The 21,682-nt window shown below is 43.3% G+C and overlaps 1 protein-coding gene across 1 annotated transcript in view; it reads left to right on the plus strand.

Moving 5' to 3' along the window:
* The first annotated feature begins 1,268 nt into the window (after positions 1–1,268).
* The window catches only part of HEBP2 (heme binding protein 2), a 37,350-nt gene continuing 16,936 nt past the window's right edge, over positions 1,269–21,682 (plus strand). Inside the window, exons 1-4 of the mRNA XM_073575729.1 lie at positions 1,269–1,399; positions 1,522–1,562; positions 2,253–2,333; positions 10,994–11,132. Of these exons, the coding sequence (XP_073431830.1) occupies positions 2,259–2,333; positions 10,994–11,132 (214 nt within the window). The 5' untranslated portion in view covers positions 1,269–1,399; positions 1,522–1,562; positions 2,253–2,258. The remainder of the gene's footprint in view (positions 1,400–1,521; positions 1,563–2,252; positions 2,334–10,993; positions 11,133–21,682) is intronic.

The following is a 21,682-nucleotide window of genomic DNA, read 5'->3' on the forward strand; positions in this document are numbered from 1 at the left end:
AGAGAAAGCACTGGAGACTTCTAAGGTGGCCAGCAATGAGTCCAGACCTGATTCCCATAGAACACCTGTGGAGAGATCTAAAAATGGCAGTTTGGAGAAGGCACCCTTCAAATATCAGGGACCTGGAGCAGTTTGCCAAAGAAGAATGGTCAAAAATTCCAGCAGAGCATTGTAAGAAACTCATTGATGGTTACTGGAAGCGGTTGGTCGCAGTTATTTTGGCTAAAGGTTGTGCAACCAAGTATTAGGCTGAGGGTGCCAATACTTTTGTCTGGCCCATTTTTAGAGTTTTGTGTGAAATGATCAATGTTTTGCTTTTTGCTTCATTCTCTTTTGTGTTTTTTCATTTAAGACAAATTAAATGAAGATAATAATACCAAAGAATTTGTGTTTGCAATCATTTTCAGGAAGAAACTGAGTATTATCTGACAGAATTGCAGGGGTGTCAATACTTTTGGCCACAAATGTACTGATGGTCTGTATACTGGTGGTCTGTATACTGATGGTCCGTATACTGATGGTCCATATACTGATGGTTCGTATACTGGTGGTCCGTATACTGACGGTCCGTATACCGATGGTCCGTATACCGGTGGTCCGTATACCGGTGGTCCGTATACTGATGGTCTGTATACTGATGGTCTGTATACTGGTGGTCCGTATACTGGTGGTCCATATACTGGTGGTCCGTATACTGATGGTCCATATAATGGTGGTCCATATGGCATGTGATTTTTTTTCTCACACTGTCCAGTTTCGGGGTGAAATCGCAGCATGCTGTATACTACAGAAAAAATACACAGATCTGCACTGCGTCATTGAATAACCTTAGTCTGATGAGTGAACCCATAATGAGACATTTTTTGCTGGTTTACTGCAGTGTATAGTGCCAAATGCATACTGTGAGGGTCTATGTATGCATGGTAGATCTAGTGTATAAAATTCTGCAACCTAAAATCTGTTTTACTACATCTCCATGGGGGTGTCTGTGCATTTGCATGGATTGCTACAAGTCCTTACATAGAAAAATGAAACTTCTGCAGCAAATCTGCTATGTGTGAATATGTGTCACAAACACTGTCTGCATTTTAAGTTACATAATATGTGGATTTAGGTGATATTGTTATTTTGTAATAAATACAAACACGCCTGCATGATCTACTGTACAGATACTAAAGCCTAGTGAATATATACAGCCCGCATTTCCAGCATTAGAAATGTGTTATATCAGCAGCGCCCCCTAGTGTGCGAAGCAGGAGAGGCCTGCAATCATATCTGTTACAAAACCACATCTTACCTAACCCCAAACACAAAGCGCCCCTGTCACGCAGCCTACAGACCCAGCCCCATATACAGCCAGAGTAACAGGAGCTGACAGCGACTGCGGAGCCTGGGAGAGGTCTGTATGTGGCTTTGGATGTTGTGTTCTCGCTATATACTGTATGTCCTCAGATCATTATATAAGGGAAACCCACAGTTTTACAAGTCCTGATATATATTGTTACTCATCTGCCTGTACAGATCACTGAGGACACAAGTGTCAGACACCCTCCGAGAATAAGGTAAGAGAATGACCCTATAATATGCATTGTATAGCTTTTGGCAGGCTGGGTGATTTCATAGAACACTTTAGGCTGTGTGCACACGCTGCGGATTTTGCTGCGGTTCCGCAGCGGTTTTGGCCGCTGCGGACCCACAGCAGTTTCTGCTGCGGTGTACAGTACCATGATTCCCTATGGGAATCAAAAACCGCAGTGCAGACGGTGCGGAATTTTCCGCGCGGATTATCTGCGGTTTTCAATCCGCAGAAAGAATTGACATGTCAATTCTTTCTGCGGATTCCCCTGCGGTTTGCCATCTCCTCCATTGAGGAGATGAAAAACCGCAGGGCAAAACCGCAGAGCAATCCGCAGGTAAAACCGCAGGTCTTTTGACCTGCGGTTTCACCTGCGGATTGTACAAAATCTGTGCGGATGAATCCGCACCTTTTCCGCAGCGTGTGCACACAGCCTTAGACTGCATTCACATTGGCGCCTTGATTTAGGACAGAATATTGGGATTCATGCCTGAGACTGATCACTCACACACCAGACATCATCAGTCCTGACTTGCCAGGTTTCCGTTACTATTTGTTTTCGCAATAAGTAGTGGAATCTGTGACAGCGCTTCCGAAGGCAGAATTGGGCATAGCAATTAGTGATATTTTTTCCAATAATAGTGAATATATTTTAAATAGTACATGTATTTTTCAGTAAGCAATGCTGAAGACTGTGAAACAAGCTTTATTTTCATCTGAACTTCAAACACCTAAATGGACGGCGATGGAAACTACGGTACAGTCCAGTTTTCTTATATTCCTCATCAAGTGGATCTTTAAAGGGAATATATTGCCTATGTATATTTTTAAAGATTATCCCTATTTTTAAAGATTATTCTTTTCTTTTAATCTGTTTTTTTAAATTATTTTCTGATTGTAGATTTTTTTTAAATTTTACCTTGATTACATGATTATATTGGTAGCCATCTTGCCTGTGTTGCTGTTATCCACATATGAAGATATGGTTTAAAGTACACATGAACCATAGACCACAATAATCTGGAAATGACTCATTGACTTAAAGGGGTTAAGCTACAAGTCCGCAGATACTCTATGTGGCTGCAGACTTGTAAATCCTCACATCGCACATACTACATGTTGTCTGGATTCTTGGTGGTCATGTTACCGCAAGTACGTTATTTGAATACTTCTGGCCACATTTTAACTAGACTGTGTCTGTCTGGCATCGCTCAACACACTTGTATTTATCGAGACAGCGCTCGTCTAGTCGGCACGTGCCCGCATGTATGCAAATCACATACTTTTGGTAACGTTCCCGCATGTCCCAGCACCAGAGAATCTTCACAGTGCACAATGTGCTCGATGTGAGGATTCACAAGTCTGCAGCCACATAGAGTATCTGCTGACTTGTAGCCAAAGGCCAGACAACCCTTTAAGTGGTAAACTTGTCTATGCATGCTCCACGACCTGATAAAAATATCATTCTGTAGGGAGGGAGTGGAGGAGAACTGTGACAGTCTTCTATTGTGAATGATGGATCCTGCATTATTTACTGTGTCATTGTAATCAGGGAAGGACTGGAGCTAAAATTGAGCCCTGACATTTGAAAGCACACAGGCCTATGCCGACTGTGTCCCTTTCACTGGGATTTGGGTCTCTGTTACTTAAATTACCCTGAATGCAAAAAATCAAGATTTACTATTACCTTGATTATCAATATTGCTGCTATATAAGATATAATAATAATAATAATATTACAATATAACATACATAACACCAGCATATACAGTAGTGATAATATCGCCATGCTGGTTATTAAAGAAGCACTCTCGTATATATTTTTTATTAAATGAGTGTATAAGTGCATGTAAGGTAGTGTGAGTGTATTAATACTGTATACTCACCTACATCTGCTTTCTTCTGGATCCAGCACCATTGAGCTCCTCTTCTCAGTGAAGTCACTGCTCTGCTGACTCTTTGAGTCACACTGTGAGAGCTGGAAGTGGCTTTTACAATGGAAGCCTATGAAGCATTAGATAGAAGCTATGAAAGAGGCTCCAAATGCTTACATTGTAAGGCCGGAGTCACACTAGAGAGAAATATGGACAAGTGCTTTGCGAGAAAAAAATCGCATAGCACTCGGACCAATGTTAATCTGTGGGGCAGCTCCCATCATCCGTTTTTTTCTCGCCCATATTATACAAGCGGGTGATATCACAGCATGCTGCGATTTTCACCGTATTACGCCCGAGACTCGTCAATGCAAGTCTATGGGTGCGAGAAAAAAACATTACACACAGACTATGCGTGTGACTTGCGAGAAATATGCATCGGTGTCCTTTAGAAAAGCCGGCAATTCAGTGCGCTATACTGTAAAATCACACTGACATGTTAAAATAGAATAGATAGAATACATGTATACACATAGTATAGATATGTATATACTGCTCAAAAAAATAAAGGTAACACTTAACACAATGTACTAGGATGTGTTACCTTTATTTTTTGAGCAGTGTATGTATATATATGTCATTGACACACACACATATACTGTATATATATATATATATATATATATTTATTTTTCATAGAGCTATAGATAGCAGAATGGGTGAAAATTCAATTGTCGGCATTTGTAAAATCATTACAGAACCCGACAGGATATGAAACATGGTTTACATACAGTAAACCATTGCATATCCGTTAGATTTATATATGTCCCTCACTAATAATGTTAGTAGTATATGTGTGTATAAAATTTTGGAGCTGTAGGTATTAAATTAAAGGATTAATTCACAGAAAAAACTGGCATGGGCTCTCGTGCAATTTTCTCCGCCAGAGAGGGCAAGCCAGTGACTGAGTTCAGAAATTAAAAGCCTAGAGAGGGACCATTGTTTTTGGCCCCCCCTTGCTAAAAAAATCTGCCCCCAGCCACCCCAGAAATGGAGCATCTGTAAGATGTGCCAATTCCAGCACTTACCCGCTCTCTTCCCATTGTCCTGTAGCGGGTGGCATATGGGGTAATAAGGGGTTAATGTCACCTTGCTATTGTAAGGTGACATTAAGCCTGGTTAATAATGGAGAGGTGTCAATAAGACACCTCTCCATTATTAATCCACTAGTCTGAAAGGGGTTAAAAAAACACACACACACACACACACATTAAGAATAAAGACTTTTAATGAAATAATTAAACACACATTTTTTCCATCTTTACTATACTTCCAATCCATTCAAAGCCATCGTTCTCCTGCAAAAAATCCAAAATAAAAAAGCAACAATATCACATACCTGTCCGCCGTACAGTCATGTTCCACGTTGCATTCCATCTGAACGGGTTAAATAGTTTACAACCAGGAGCGGAGCTAATTCGACCGGCCCAGCTGTAAACCATGGAGGAATTAATGAAAAGCTGCCTGTGCAGCCTCTCCGCCTGACCGGAGATGAACTGATTAGCGTGGGAAAGTTTCTGAACATTTTCCCACGCTGGTGAGTTCACCTCAGGTCAGGCAGGGAGGTTGCGCAGCCTCAGTGACGTCAGCGATAGTGTGTGTATGTGGTGCATACTGCGTATAGAGTGTGTGTGTCGTGCAACTGTGTTCCGCTGGTGGTACCATGCAATAGGTTGGTACCAGCAGCAATTTCCATATTGAGACATGGGTCACCCTCCCAGGGCTGTGGGGTACTCGGTACCGGGCCGGTGTCAGTGGGATGTGTCACAGCAGCGGTGACCGGGACCGTGGCCCTGGGCGCCCAAGTAACGGGGGAATGTAGTTAATGGAATGGAATAGTTCGTGACGCCACCTGTGGTGTTCGGCAAGGGAAGTGTTAAGCCGACGCTGCATGCAGATCCTCCGGGACAGATGGTGTGATGCAGCAATGATGGTATAGCCCTCCACAGGCAGGGCTGTTGTCCCAGGGCAGTGTAGATGTGGGGACACTTTGGTGGTGTAGTGTCCGGCGCAGGGGATGTAGCAGTGTCAGGCAAACGGACGCAGGAAGGAATGGAGGACACCAGGGTATGTAGTTCCAAGGCTTTACTCACAGTCAGTAGTGCTCGCTTCTGTGCCGTGTCCTCCGGGTCAGGGACCCAGTCAACCCCAGGCAAGATGGAAAGCTCCCTTCCACACACAGCCAACTTATGTGCCTTTCCTGAACGTCTCCTCTATAGCGCCTTGAAGTGTGAAGATCTCCAGTACCGTGGTACGCTGGAGTTCCTCTTGACAGATGTTCCCAAGAAACCTACTTGTACGGCAGACAGCTGTAGCCTGCTTTGGGGACTCCCTTCTCCTGAGTCCCGGCTCTCTATCCAATTGCTGTTGTGCCCCAAGTCTTAGATGGGAGTAGTGCATTTACAGCCAACTACTCCACCGGTGTCTGCTGCAGAACCATAAGTGTCCATACAACCTCGGGGACCGGGCCCCGGCCTTGTGCTGAGAACCTATAGGCAGGGTTCCTCTTCTAACCCACGTCCTCTCTGTTCTCTCTACTCCTTCGTTCAGTACTCGTCTTTCTCTCTTATGGAAGCTTAGGTTTCAGTTCTACGTCTTTCTCCTTCTTTTCCTTTCCCGTGCCAGCTGGCTCAGATCACTGAGGCAGCTGCAGCACTCCTTCCTCCATCCCTTCTTCCAGGGATCCTCACTCCTGTCTGAGTGACTTCCTACCCGCCTGACCTTCTGTCAGACTGAACCTCACTGACTGACTGAACTCTCATCTTACACTTTCCCACTCTTTTATGTATCTTAACTCCACCCACCTCCCAGCACGTCCAGTGTTCCAAGCAAGGAACCACCAAAGGTGCTTTGCTACCCACTGAGCAAGGAGCCGCAATGTGGTTGTGCAGAACTACTCTGTTGTGTAGGGTGCGAGTGTTGGAGTGTAGAAAGGAGCTCCCAACCTACCTGGGTGGTGGGGTACTACACCCCTAAAGAGAGAGCAAGGTGCAGTACCTCTGTGGCGACTGAGCCTCAGGGGCGCCACATACAACCATCACTTGGGTGTCACAATATGGCGGTCGGTGGACGGTCGGTGAACTTCCTCCTCTTGGAATTCTGGGATACGGTGACATCTGGACAGAACAGGAAATGAAAACATTACAAGGCAATTATATAAATAGATATGCCACCCGCTACAGGGCAATGGGAAGAGAGCGGGTAAGTGCTGGAATTGGCACATCTTACAGATGCGCCTTTTCGGGGGTGGCTGGGGGCAGATTTTTTTTTAGTCCCGGGGGGGCAAAAACAATGGTCCCTCTCTAGGTTATTAATTTCTGCCCTCAGTCACTGGCTTGCCCTCTCTGGAGGAGAAAATTGTGCTTGAGCCCACGCCATTTTTTTCCGTGAATTAATCCTTTAATTTAACACCTACAGCTCCAAAATTTTACACACATATACTACTAACATTATTAGTGAGGGACATGTATAAATCTAATGGCTATGCAATAGTTTACTGTATGTAAACCATGTCTCATATCCTGTCGGGTTCTGTAATGATTTTACAATTATTGGCTATTCTGCTATCTCTGTATGAAGTATATATATATATATATATATATATATATATATGCACACTACTGTTCAAAAGTTAGGGTCACGCAGACATTTTTGAGTTTTCCATGAAAACTCATACTTTTATTAATCAAATGAGTTGCCAAATGAATTTAAAATCTAGTTCAGACATAGACAAGGTTCGGAAAAAAAATTTTTATTTGAAATAATAATTTTCTCCTACAAACTTTCCTTTTGTCAAAGAATGCTCCCTTTGCAACAATTACTGCATTGCAGACCTTTGGCATTCTAGCAGTTAATTTGCTGAGGTAATCTGGAGAACTTTCACCCCATGCTTCCAGAAGCCCCTCCCACAAGTTGGTTTGGCTTGATGGGCACTTTCTGCATACCATACGGTCAAGCTGCTCCCACAGCAGCTCAATGGCGTTGAGATCTGGTGACTGCACTGGCCTCTCCATTACAGATAGAATACCAGCTTCCTGCTTCTTCCCTAAATAGTTCTTGCATAATTTGGTGTGCCTTTGGTCATTGTCCTGTTGTAGGATGAAATTGGCTCCAATCAAGCACTGTCCACAGGGTATGGCATGGCATTGCAAAATGGAGTGATAGCCTTCCTTGTTCAAAATCCCTTTTACCTTGTACAAATCTCCCACTTTACCAGCACCAAAGCAACCCCAGACCATAACATTACCTCCACCATGCTTGACAGATGGCATCAGGCACTCTTCCAGCATCTTTTCAGTTGTTATGCGTCTCAAAATGTTCTTCTGTGTGATCCAAACACCTCAAACTTGGATTCGCCTGTCCACAACACTTTTTTCCAATTTTCCTCTGTCCTATGTCTGTGTTCTTTTGCCCATATTAATCTTTTCCTTTTATTATCCAGTCTCAGATATGGCTTTTTCTTTGCCACTCTGCCCTGAAGACCAGCATCTTGGAGTCGCTTCTTCACTGTAGACGTTGACACTGGTGTTTTGTGTGTACTATTTAATGAAGCTAGATGATGACCTGTGAGGCGTCGATTTCTCAAACTACATACTCAAATGTACTTGTCTTGTTGCTCAGTTGTGCAGCGGGGTCTCCCACTTCTCTTTCTACTCTGGTTAGAGCCTGTTTGTGCTCTCCTCTGAAGGGAGTAGTACACACCGTTGTAGGAAATCTTCATTTTCTTGGCAATTTCTCACATGGAATAGCCTTCATTTCTAAGAACAAGAATAGACTGTCGAGTTTCACATTAAAGTTCTTTTTTTTTTCTGGCCATTTTGAGAGTTTAATGGAACCAACAAATGTAATGCTCCAGATTCTCAACTAGCTCAAAGGAAGGTCAGGTTTATAGCTTCTCTGATCAGCCAAACTGTTTTCAGCTGTGCTAACATACTTGCACAAATGTTTTCAAGAGTGTTCTAACCATCCATTAGGCTTCTTACACAGTTAGCAAACACAAAGTACCCTAAGAACATTGGAGTGATGGTTGTTGGAAATGGGCCTCTACATACCTATGAAGATATTGCATTACAAACCAGACGTTTGCAGCTAGAATAGTCATTTACCACAATAACAATGTATAAAGTGCATTTCTGAATCATTTAATGTTAGCTTCATTGGAAAAAAACTGTGTTTTTCTTTCAAAAATAAGGAAATTTCTAAGTGACCCTAAACTTTTTAACGGTAGTGTATATATATATATATATATATATATATATATATATATATATATACAGTACAGACCAAAAGTTTGGACACACCTCATTCAACGAGTTTTCTTTATTTTCATGACTATGAAAATTGTAGATTCACTCTGAAGGCATCAAAATTATGAATTAACACATGTGGAATTATATAATTAACAAAAAAGTGTGAAACAACTGAAAATATGTCTTATATTCTAAGTTCTTCAAAGTAGCCACCTTTTGCTTTGATTACTGCTTTGCACACTCTTGGCATTCTCTTGATGAGCTTCAAAAGGTAGTCACCGGAAATGGTCTTCCAACAGTCTTGAAGGAGTTCCCAGAGATGCTTAGCACTTGTTGGCCCTTTCGCCTTCACTCTGCAGTCCAGCTCACCCCAAACCATCTCGATTGGGTTCAGGTCTGGTGACTGTGGAGGCCAGGTCATCTGGCGTAGCACCCCATCACTCTCCTTCTTGGTCAAATAGCCCTTACACAGCCTGGAGGTGTGTTTGGGCTCATTGTCCTTGTTGAAAAATAAATGATCGTCCAACTAAACGCAAACCGGATGGAATATCATGCCGCTGCAAGATGCTGTGGTAGCCATGCTGGTTAAGTATGCCTTCAATTTTGAATAAATCCCCAACAGTGTAACCAGCAAAGCACCCCCACACCATCACCCCTCCTCCTCCATGCTTCACGGTGGGAACCAGGCATGTAGAGTCCATCCGTTCATCTTTTCTGCGTCACACAAAGACATGGTGGTTGGAACCAAAGATCTCAAATTTGGACTCATCAGACCAAAGCACAGATTTTCACTGGTCTAATGTCCATTCCTTGTGTTCTTCAGCCCAAACAAGTCTCTTCTGCTTGTTGCCTGTCCTTAGCAGTGGTTTCCTAGAAGCTATTTTACCATGAAGGCCTGCTGCACAAAGTCTCCTCTTAACAGTTGTTGTAGAGATATGTCTGCTGCTAGAACTCTGTGTGGCATTGACCTGGTCTCTAATCTGAGCTGCTGTTAACCTGCAATTTCTGAGGCTGGTGACTCGGATGAACTCCGCAGCAGAGGTGACTCTTGATCTTCCTTTCCTGGGGTGGTGCTCATGTGAGCCAGTTTCTTTGTAGCGCTTGATGGTTTTTGCCACTGCACTTGGAGACACTTTCAAAGTTCTCCCAATTTTTCAGACTGACTGACCTTCATTTCTTAAAGTAATGATGGCCACTCGTTTTTCTTTAATTAGCTACTTTTTTCTTGTCATAATACAAATTCTAACAGTCTATTCAGTAGGACTATCAGCTGTGTATCCACCAGACTTCTGCACAACACAACTGATGGTCCCAACCCCATTTATAAGGCAAGAAATCCCACTTATTAAACCTGACAGGGCACACCTGTGAAGTGAAAACCATTTCCGGTGACTACCTCTTGAAGCTCATTAAGAGAATGCCAAGAGTGTGCAAAGCAGTAATCAAAGCAAAAGGTGGCTACTTTGAAGAACCTAGAATATAAGACATATTTTCAGTTGTTTCACAATTTTTTGTTAATTATATAATTCCACATGTGTTAATTCATAGTTTTGATGCATTTTAGAGTGAATCTACAATTTTCAGTCATGAAAATAAAGAAAACTCTTTGAATGAGAAGGTGTGTCCAAACTTTTGATGTGTACTGTTCTGTATCTCACTGATATATACAGTCTATAAATATATGTTTTCACGAATATTTGAGGCTATGGACCCATTATATGTCCATTTTGCAAGCCGGCGAGAAAATCTCACCGTACGGATGCCATATGGATGTCACATGGATGCTTAGATGCTAGAAAATCGCATCTTCGCATCACACACTTTTCCAGTGTGAGCATTTCCGGCACCATCACAGCCATGTTAGTAGAAAATTATATAAAAAAGACGTGGCGTCCCCCCTATTTTTGACAACAAGCGCAGGTAAGCAGACAGCTGTGGGCTGCAGCCCTCAGCTGTCTGCTTTATCTTGGCTGATTATCAGAAATAGAGGGGCCTCCGTGCCGTTTTATTAAATTATTTAAATAAATAATTAGATGCACCAATTCTGATATAATGAGGACTTTCAGATCATTTCTTATGTGACACGTGTAATTGTGTGGTTATGACTTGAGATTTTAAATGAAGTTAGATCCAGCAATGTTGGTTTTTAGTTTCCTCTTAAGAATACCCCCAAAACAGGATGTCTGTCTATTAGCTGTGTGTAAGTAGTTCACTATGTTCATATTTTGCTGCAGTCTCCAGATTATGAAATGCGACAGTATGAACCGGCAAAGTGGGTAAGCACCGAGCTGATGACGGTGAAAGACTGGGACAGTGCTGTCAGCACTTGTTTCATGCGTCTTTTCAGCTATATTCAAGGAAACAATGAAAAGAGTGAGTATTGCCAAAAGTTATTTTCTTATGGTAATTTCCATAGATCAGCTAGTACTTTGTCAAGATTATCACAGGACGCTGTTAAAATGCCATAAAAATGTACAATTTCCGTTACTTGAGTGACGTCCTGTATGCACTGCAAGTATTAAATTACTATGGCAGCCAGGGGCCTACTGAAGACTCCTTTTGCTGCCATACGTGGGAAAGTATTTCAGTATATTGTCCAAGAAATCATTCATGGGTTCATTTTTCCTAAGGGCTGGGCCTATGTCAGGGAGTCGATGGCTTCCTTGTAAAACACTGCCCCGAGGAGGTTCAGCCTCACCCACTCTTCCTCACAGCAGATGGGAGAAATAGAGCACATATCCATGTCTGGGGACAGAGTGTGCTGCTCCAGACAGCTTATCATATCTCACTGCACAGCATGCTGGGAAATCCTCCATCCTCTGCTGCTGCCATAATGGAGACTTTTAGGCTATGTGCCCACGTTGCAGATATGCTGCGGAATTGTGAGGGAGAGGTGCATGTCTATATATACTGTGTGGGAGAGGAGGGACTTAGCTTTATATACCATATGTGGGAGGTGACATTTCTATATATGTTATAAGTGAGAGAAGGGCAATATTTCTATACATATTATTAGTGGGGACTTGGCTATATATACTACAGTGATTTGAAAAAATTATTTGTACAAACTTAAATGAATTAGATTTATTTTATTGGGATTTTATGTGATATATATCACCACAAAGTAGCAAGATTTTGGTCAATGCAAAGGAAGCGATACAGTTTTCTAGATATTTTAAAAATATAAACTTGAAAATTATGATGTGCTTTTGTATTCAGCCTCCCCTTTGCCCATCCAGAGGCTGAAATTTTTGCCCATTCTTCTTTGCAAACTAGCCTTCGCTCAGTAAGATTGAATTGAGAGCGTCTGTGAACAGCAAATTTCAAGTCTTGCCACAGATTCTAAATGGGATTTAGGTCTGGACTTTGGGCCATTAAAACATGACTATGCTTTGATCTAAACCATTCCGATGTCAGCATATACTGCAGCTGGATGTGCATCCATCCAAGGATGCACGTTCAACTGAACTGAATTTAGGGCTATCGTACAGGTGGATGAATACAAATGCACATCATAATTTTCAGATTGATATTTTTAAAATAATTAGAAAACCATTTATTATTTTCTTTACACTTCGCAAATACTTACCACTTTGTGTTGGTATATCACCTAAAATCTCAATAAAATACATTTAAGTTTATGGGTATAATCTGAAAAAATGAGGAAAAGTTCACAGGGTATAAATACTTTCTCATGACACTGTACATACACTATATAGGGGTAGGGGGGTCTTACACAAATATACGCACATATTTATATATATATGTGTGTATATGTGAGTACAGTGGGGAAAAAAAGTATTTAGTCAGTCAGCAATAGTGCAAGTTCCACCACTTAAAAAGATGAGAGGCGTCTGTAATTTACATCATAGGTAGACCTCAACTATGGGAGACAAACTGAGAAAAAAAAATCCAGAAAATCACATTGTCTGGTTTTTTTTTCATTTTATTTGCATATTATGGTGGAAAATAAGTATTTGGTCAGAAAGAAAATTTCATCTCAATACTTTGTGATATATCCTTTGTTGGCAATGACAGAGGTCAAACGTTTTCTGTAAGTCTTCACAAGGTTGCCACACACTGTTGTTGGTATGTTGGCCCATTCCTCCATGCAGATCTCCTCTAGAGCAGTGATGTTTTTGGCTTTTTGCTTGGCAACACGGACTTTCAACTCCCTCCAAAGGTTTTCTATAGGGTTGAGATCTGGAGACTGGCTAGGCCACTCCAGGACCTTGAAATGCTTCTTACGAAGCCACTCCTTCGTTGCCCTGGCGGTGTGCTTTGGATCATTGTCATGTTGAAAGACCCAGCCACGTTTCATCTTCAATGCCCTTGCTGATGGAAGGAGGTTTGCACTCAAAATCTCACGATACATGGCCCCATTCATTCTTTCATGTACCCGGATCAGTCATCCTGGCCCCTTTGCAGAGAAACAGCCCCAAAGCATGATGTTTCCACCACCATGCTTTACAGTAGGTATGGTGTTTGATGGATGCAACTCAGTATTCTTTTTCCTCCAAACACGACAAGTTGTGTTTCTACCAAACAGTTCCAGTTTGGTTTCATCAGACCATAGGACATTCTCCCAAAACTCCTCTGGATCATCCAAATGCTCTCTAGCAAACTTCAGACGGGCCCGGACATGTACAGGCTTAAGCAGTGGGACACGTCTGGCACTGCAGGATCTGAGTCCATGGTGGCGTAGTGTGTTACTTATGGTAGGCCTTGTTACATTGGTCCCAGCTCTCTGCAGTTCATTCACTAGGTCCCCCCGCATGGTTCTGGGATTTTTGCTCACCGTTCTTGTGATCATTCTGACCCCACGGGGTGGGATTTTGCGTGGAGCACCAGATCGAGGGAGATTATCAGTGGTCTTGTATGTCTTCCATTTTCTAATTATTGATTGCTCCCACAGTTGATTTCTTCACTCCAAGCTGGTTGGCTATTGCAGATTCAGTCTTCCCAGCCTGGTGCAGGGCTACAATTTTGTTTCTGGTGTCCTTTGACAGCTCTTTGGTCTTCACCATAGTGGAGTTTGGAGTCAGACTGTTTGAGGGTGTGCACAGGTGTCTTTTTATACTGATAACAAGTTTAAACAGGTGCCATTACTACAGGTAATGAGTGGAGGAAAGAGGAGACTCTTAAAGAGGAAGTTACAGGTCTGTGAGAGCCAGAAATCTTGATTGCTTGTTTCTGACCAAATACTTATTTTCCACCATAATATGCAAATAAAATGAAAAAAAAACAGACAATGTGATTTTCTGGATTTTTTTTTCTCAGTTTGTCTCCCATAGTTGAGGTCTACCTATGATGTAAATTACAGACGCCTCTCATCTTTTTAAGTGGTGGAACTTGCACTATTGCTGACTGACTAAATACTTTTTTTCCCCACTGTATATATACACACATACACACACAGCGGGTGAAATAACCATTGAACATTAATATTCTATTGACATGAAATTCTCACCAGATGTCAGTAACAGCCCATCCAATCCAGAAGACATATACAGTGGATACGGAAAGTATTCAGACCCTTTTACGTTTTTCACTCGTTGTTACATTGCAGCCATTTGGTAAATTCAAAAAAGTTCATTTTTTTCTCATTAATGTACACTCTGCACCGCATCTTGATGGAATAAAAACAGAAATGTAGAAATTTTTGCCAATTTATTAAAAAAGAAAAGCTGAAATATCAGATGGTCATAAGTATTCAGACCCTTTGCTCAGTATTGAGTAGAAGCACCATTTTGAGCTAGTACAGCCATGAGTCTTCTTGGGAATGATGCAACAAGTTTTTCACACCTGGATTTGGGGATTCTCTGCCATTCTTCCTTGCAGATCCTCTCCAGTTCTGTCAGGTTGGATGGTGAACGTTGGTGGACAGCCATTTTAACGTCTCTCCAGAGATGCTCAATTGGGTTTAGGTCAGGGCTCTGGCTGGGCCAGTCAAGAATGGTCACAGAGGTCAAATCGATGGATGTCATAATGCACATCATGTTCCATGGCCAAAAGGCACTGTATGCCACTCCAAAAACACCAGAACAACAGTGAAGTTTGGAGGTGGGAGCATCATGGTTTGAGCCTGTTTTTCGGCATTCGGCACTGGCAAACTTCATATGATTGAAGAAAGTATGAATTCACAAATGTACCCAGAGATTCCGTATAAAAACCTGCTACCATCTACCAGGATGATGAAAATGAAATGAGGGTGGACATTTCAAGAAGACAATTATCAGAAACACACTGCCAAGGAAACTGTCAATTGGTTTCATAGAAAGAAAATAAAGATTCTAGAATGGTCCAGCCAATCAACTGACCTGAATCCAATAGAAAATTTATGAAAGGAACTCAAGCTCCGAATTCATCGAAGAAGCTCCCCAGAAACTTCAGGATTTGAATAGTGTTTGTGTGTAAGAATGGGCCAAAATTACACCTGAGCAATGCATGTGACCAGTTTTTCCATACAGGGGCATCTTGAAGTTGTTATCACTAACAAAGGCTTATGTACAAAGTATTAAATACATTTCAGTAAGTGTGTTCAATACCTTTTCCCTGTGTCACTTCTCATTATTACACATTGTGAAGAATATGGAGGGATTTAACGACATCTTACAATCATCTTTCAGCATGGGTAGCTGTAACAGGACGCCTGGCTCAGCAAATGGTCCAGCCACATCAGCTAGTATATAGAGTCATATAGGATGACCATCTGCAGAGTCTGAGTGCTTCATTCAAACTTCCCGCAGTTAGATAGGATTTCATAAGTTAGATTTAAGGAGAATATGGAGCTTTTGTACATCTTAGCCACACACCAATTACATTTTCGAGATCTCTGTAAAGGCTGAACGCCTTCCATGGTCTCAATACGCTCTAGCACCCCAGGGTGCGGTGATATGCAGAACGGCTAGTAGAAGCCAAGTAGCTAAGTCGTGTTTGGTCTCCAAGTTTAACCGGGACCCGGTCGGATCCGATGGCACCAGAACCAGTTTCCTATGACCTTGGGAAGTTATAATCCTTCATAGATTTTGGGAGATTTAGCTACACACCCCCAGGGGAGGAGGATAAGGACAATCCCGGGGGCAGAAAATGGTGTGACCAATCAAGGGGATAAAGGCTTATGTAAGGCCGTGTGCTCTCTCTCTTTGTCATGCTTGCTGTTCACTTCTAAAAGGGGGTGTCACATCAAGTAATGTGCTGGAAGGAATTGGAACCAGCTGGCAACCCCATGCCCCCATGGGGCCCTGCACATATTGTCAAACATCAAATCAGTAACTGACATGATTCATCTGCTTATATCTTTTGTACTTCACCTGTGTTTGAATATCTGACCATTTGTATATGTATAACCATTGTGTATATAGTGTTTTGTCTTGTGTGCCCTTAAGGTGATTAAATATATAATTTAACCTTGGGCTTCTCTTTTATCTCGATCCACAAATCCACACATCAGTGTTCTTGGTTTTAATTTCACATGTTACTGAGGCTGATTCCTCTCCTGATATAATCCCGTTAATGGTCCGGGCTTATATATAACGAGGAACTGGTGGCAATCCTACCGGTTTGGCAGGGCTGTGTTTCACTGGTGCTAGTGAAAGAGGTCTCTCAGCCTGTCAGGTTTGTGAGCGTGTGGTGCCAAGTCAGCGGCTGCATGGGCCACCTTTTCTGACTCCCTGTGCCTCTCTAGGCCCGTGTGGACAGGGGGTGTCTGTGTAAAACTGTGCCAAGATGACCTTACGGGTCCCCAGGGGGTGCAGAATGTCACATTGGTGCAAGTGAAGAGGATGTACAACATGATTCCTCCTATGTAATAGTGATGTCAGGCGGGGCGATGAGTTGCAGGTTCATCACATGTGGTGGCAGCATGATGGGATCGAGATAATAGTGTGTGTGAGTCTAGGACCCTTACTCCCAAACAGTAAAGTCTACCAGCAGTAGCTTTTTGCCGCAGGGGTTTTAAGACCAGCTCAACATTAGACAGTCCAAGTCTAAATACTATAAGGTGTGTAGGTGTATCAGGTTGCAGCTCTGTGTCAGTGACCAAAGATTGCAAGGATTTCCAGTGGCACCAGGGGCAGACCCAGGGAGATGGCCAATGCTACAGACGGTGGGGAGGAGGTGGAAGATGTTGCTAAAGCAGAGGGTGTGTCAAACCTAGGCTCCCCATGGAGCCAGTTGCTGGAGGTCAGTCCCACAGTGGGCCACTCACCACCTGCCCATCCTCCCAGCTAGGCAGGCTCCTATACCCTCCTGGAAAGCTGCTCTGGCCAGACTCGAGGCAGGAGATTATAGCAGCAGCGGAACATGGCGAGGAAGCTACAGAGCGTCAGCGTGAGCGCAAGCTCCAGCGACAAATGCTTCAGCTCCAACTCCAGCTCCAGCCGCTGTCCCCTTCTGTTGCAAGTCCCCTGAGATCTGGGTCCTGAAGGTACAGGCGAAGGACTTCTCCCCGCTGGACAACGGAAAGGACACTTTCTTGCTGACATTTGAAAATACTTGCTATCAATACTATTTGCCTGAGGACCAGTGAGTCTGGTTCTTAATCCCTCGCCTCAAGTGTAAGATCCTGGAAATCTTTGGGTACCTGCCCAGCGAGATCACCCTGAGCTGTGTGGATATCAAGCGGACTCTGGCACGGAAGTATAACTTGATTCTCTAAGAAGAAGCTCTAGAGTACGCAGCAGGGTCCTACAGACAGCAGGGCCTATCACATACTGAGAGCAGTCGATCAATGGACCACGGGATTGGAGGTCACCACCATCTAGCAGCTGAAGGAGGTCGTTGCAGCTGAGCAGTTTATTGGGAACTGCCCGAAGAACCTCTAGCAGTATTTCTGTGACCGGAAGCCAAAGGGGGCCTCTGCAACAGCGACACTTGCCAATGAGTACTCTAACAACAGGACTCCATAGGCCAAGAAAGCCGCCGGCTGCAGAGGGAGTAAGACGAACATGGTGTCTGCTGTCCCTGACCCCAGATCAAGGGGGCATCTGCCCATGCTTCCTTCTTTGTGTTGCGCTGAAGTGGTAGCCTTATCGTCCATTCGGGCCACCTTAACACCGCCTTACTGGAGATTTTCTCCTGAGTTCGTTTTTCAGAGCAAATGCTGACCAACTGGGTGACCAATTTCATGATGCAGCTAATAGAGATCCTCTGATAGCAGATACAGGTGCAACTTCTGGTGACCAGCCCATACCACTTACAGACTAACGGCCTGTGCAGATGGTTCAATGGCACCCTGTAGCAGATGCTTAAGATGTTGGTCTACTCCCATGGGTGCGACTGGGAGAGGTACCTCCCACACCTGCTATTTGTCTACTAGGAGGTTCCACAGGCCTCTTTTGAGCTCATGTATGGGCGACGACCAGAATGCTTGTGACTATATATTACAGCATCCTTCTTTTGAGAAAAAAAAAGGGAAAAGAAGCAGAGAAAAAGCGCACTCACAGCCAGATGTGGATATGCAAAAAGGACTTTTATTAATCAAACAAATGCCAGGAAGGCCGAATACATGATAAAAACAATTAAAAGAGAGAATGTCAATTTTTTCATAGTAATAATGTGTTCAGACAGAGCCATGTAATGAACAAAAATCATTCCATCACATAATATTTACCGAGGGAGATCACACTGCCTGCCAGCACCCAACGCGTGTCGCTGCAACCTGCAGCTTCGCCCTCGGTAAATATTATGTGATTCTTATTGATTGCTTTTTGCTCTCTTTCTCCTTTTTTTTTTTTTTTTACATGGATGGAATGATTTTTGTTCATTACATGGCTCTGTCTGAACACATTATTACTATGTAAAATTGTCTCTTTTCACCCACATATGTGTATCAGGCACATTGCCTCTTGTGTATTAAGATTCAGGTCCACTTGGCATAATTGTTCACGTTATTGTGAAATCATATATTATATATTGGCTATAGTTTGGACTTTCTTTTGGAGATAAGAGACAAATAAATAAATTAAGTAATCCAATATATCAACTTTCACACTTGCTGGGAGAAAAGAGCATTGTTGAGATTTAATATTACTTGTTATATCATGTCTTGTATGCTTTATTTACATATACATGCTCTTATTCCACCTGCCCACCCTCTCCATTTTGGTGTTTTTTAATTGTTTTTATCATGTATTCGGCCTTCCTGGCATTTGTTTGATTAATAAAAGTCCTTTTTGCATATCCACATCTGACTGTGAGTGCGCTCTTTCTGTGCTTCTTTTTGCTTTTTTTTTTCTCCTTGGTATCTTTGGCACTGTGCTGCACCTAGCTAAGTCATTCATGTGTTAAATATTGTGGTGCCCACCTAACACACATATAGCATCCTTCTTGTACTATTCTTCAAGAACAACCTCTTTTAGAACCTGGATCCTGGATGGAGAGCGATACTCAACTTGTCACTTCAAAACTAATCATACATTTTCAATTGTGTTAAGACCATGAAATATAATTGGCCATCGAATCATTTTCACCCTGTTCTTCTTCAGAAATGTAATGACGTGCCCACCAGGGCTTTGGGGTACCCGAAATCGGACCGGACAGTTCTATGGGGGAGGTCACGGGGCCGTGATCCGTTTCCCATGGCCCTGGCCGTGTCATAAAATAGAGGATAGTTATGTGGTGTTTTATCGTGGTGCCACCCGTGGTGTTCGGCAAAGGGTGGCCGACACTGCGGTTTTGGTCCACTGGGGCTGGTGGTGACACAGCAAAGATGGTTCAGCTCCTCACGGGTAGGGCGGAGCCCCAGGGCAAATATATTTGATTGTTCAGAGGGTGGTGAACGTTGGGGTGCAGAGAGTAAGTGAAGGACGCAAAGAGGTGCAGTTTTCTTTACCTTTTACTTGAAAGTAGATGCAATCTGGGGTACCAATTACAGAGGACGGATTGAGTCCGGCTTGCCTGGAGGCATTTTCTTTTCGGGTCCCTGCTGCTTGTAGCTAAGCTGCGCCCTCTCCTGCGTGATGGTTTCTAACCTGTATGGCAGACAGCGTGAGCCTATACCACGGGCACTGTCCTTTTCACTGTCAGCCCCGGGCTCTTGTCTGCTGCCGTGCCTTCAGGTGTTCAGTGCGGTCAGGGAGCTTGCAGTCCCCTGCCCTCCAGATTCGGCTGTCAGGGTGTACAGCACCCACCCAGCCAAGGACTCTGGCACCCTTTTTTATCAGCGCTCCGCTCTGGGGTCAGCTATACACAATTTTAGTTCCCCTGAGCTCTAGTCTCTGCTCCTATCCCTTCCCTCTCAACAGACCAACTGCCAACTCTCCTCTGTCACTGTCCTGTCACAAGCTCCAACTGGCTCCAGTTTCCATGACAACTCACCTGCTTACTCTCTCAGCTGACTTCTTTCTGGCTCACTAACCCCACCTGCTGGCCAGAATTTATAAGGAAGCTCCCCTTTCTGGCCTGGAGCAGGAATTGACATGTACACTGTGTTACCTGGCATGGGGCCCCCCCCGCCTCCAGGCATGACATCACCCCTTAGGGTGCCAAACGCAACCTGTTGCAATATGGTGCGCTCGGCACACCGTCAAAAAGACGCATGCACCGCCAAACGCATATCTGCGCACAGCCTGTGTCCCCAATGCTAAAGATAGGGGACGCAGGTCGCATGCAGCGTCATGCGCCCGTAGGTGGAGCTACCGGAGGAGGCGTGACAGGGGGCGGGGCTTAGCGGTGGCCGTGCGCAGGCTGAAGCTGTGGCCTGAAATGCTAATGTGAAACCACCCTTAGAGAGAGGCAATGTCACCGTGGCAACCGGACTCTGGGGTGCCACAGTAACAGATGTGAGTTTTGGATCGTGGTCATGTAGGAAAAGTACACATCACCAGGGCAGCACCTTCTCTTTTAATATAGAGCAGTACATTTATAAAATTCTTGATACTATCAATAAAATGTAGCTCCTCGACATCAGCAGCACTCATGCAGCCCTACATAAGGATGCTGCCACCACCATGTATAACTGGAGGCACAATGCATTTACAAAAATTAATTTAGAAAAATGTGTTGTACCTACAGTGAAATATAGTGGTGGCAGTGTCGAGGAGCTACTGTACATTTCATTATTGGCATCACGAGTCAGGAGAGATTTTCACAAGGCAGAACAGACCTTTTGGTAGCAACTACATACTAATAGGTTCTTAGCTCAATAGAAAAAAAAGGGTTGGCTAACTCCTTTAATAGGCAATTTTCTCATGTCAAGTTCCTTTTAGTAACTGTTGTTTGATGTTGTCATAACACAGTTGTTTTTTTTATTTCCAAAATGTGTGTTTTTGTGAGAATACCTAAAAATAGTTTTTACCTTGAATTGAACCATTTTGAAGCTTTGACCAGACTCAATGTGTTGTGCAAGCTGTACTATTCCTCATTTTCCTAGCTCCTGTCTGTTATCAAGGAGAGAGGTTCTTCATCTTCTAGTCTGGGATTGTTTCTCCCTGAACACCAAGAGACACATGCTTTCTTCAGTATAGTCTGCTGTCCTGTATGCCTGGCTTGTCTTAGTGCTTCTCTGCTAGGAGAGAATACGGTACTTACTGCCAGGTATGGACTGGGGCTGAAATTCAGCCCTGACATTTTAAATCACACAGGCCTATGCTGTCCCCATCCTCAAGCATGAGATGGGATATATTACTACTATTACCCTGGATGGAGGAAAGCAAGATTTACTAAAAGACCAATATTTCTAATGATACCCTTGGCCTGTTGGGGTAAGTGACAGAGTCAACAACTTTGTGCTCCATCATAACAGTATGGGTATGTTATGAAAACCAATTCTGCTAACAACGTAGCAGACAAGGCAGCCCTTGATGAGACAGGCAATTCTGGCATTTTCCAGAATTGCCAGATGGCCAGTCTGGCCCTGCTTACTACCATTAGCAATAATAAGCAGTGTTTTCTCTTGCTGTGTAGCAGAATTTGTGAGTAGA

The sequence above is a fragment of the Dendrobates tinctorius genome, unplaced genomic scaffold (assembly GCF_039654945.1).
Source record: "Dendrobates tinctorius isolate UK_male_01 unplaced genomic scaffold, ASM3965494v1 ptg000046l, whole genome shotgun sequence".
Taxonomy (NCBI): Eukaryota; Metazoa; Chordata; class Amphibia; order Anura; family Dendrobatidae; genus Dendrobates; species Dendrobates tinctorius.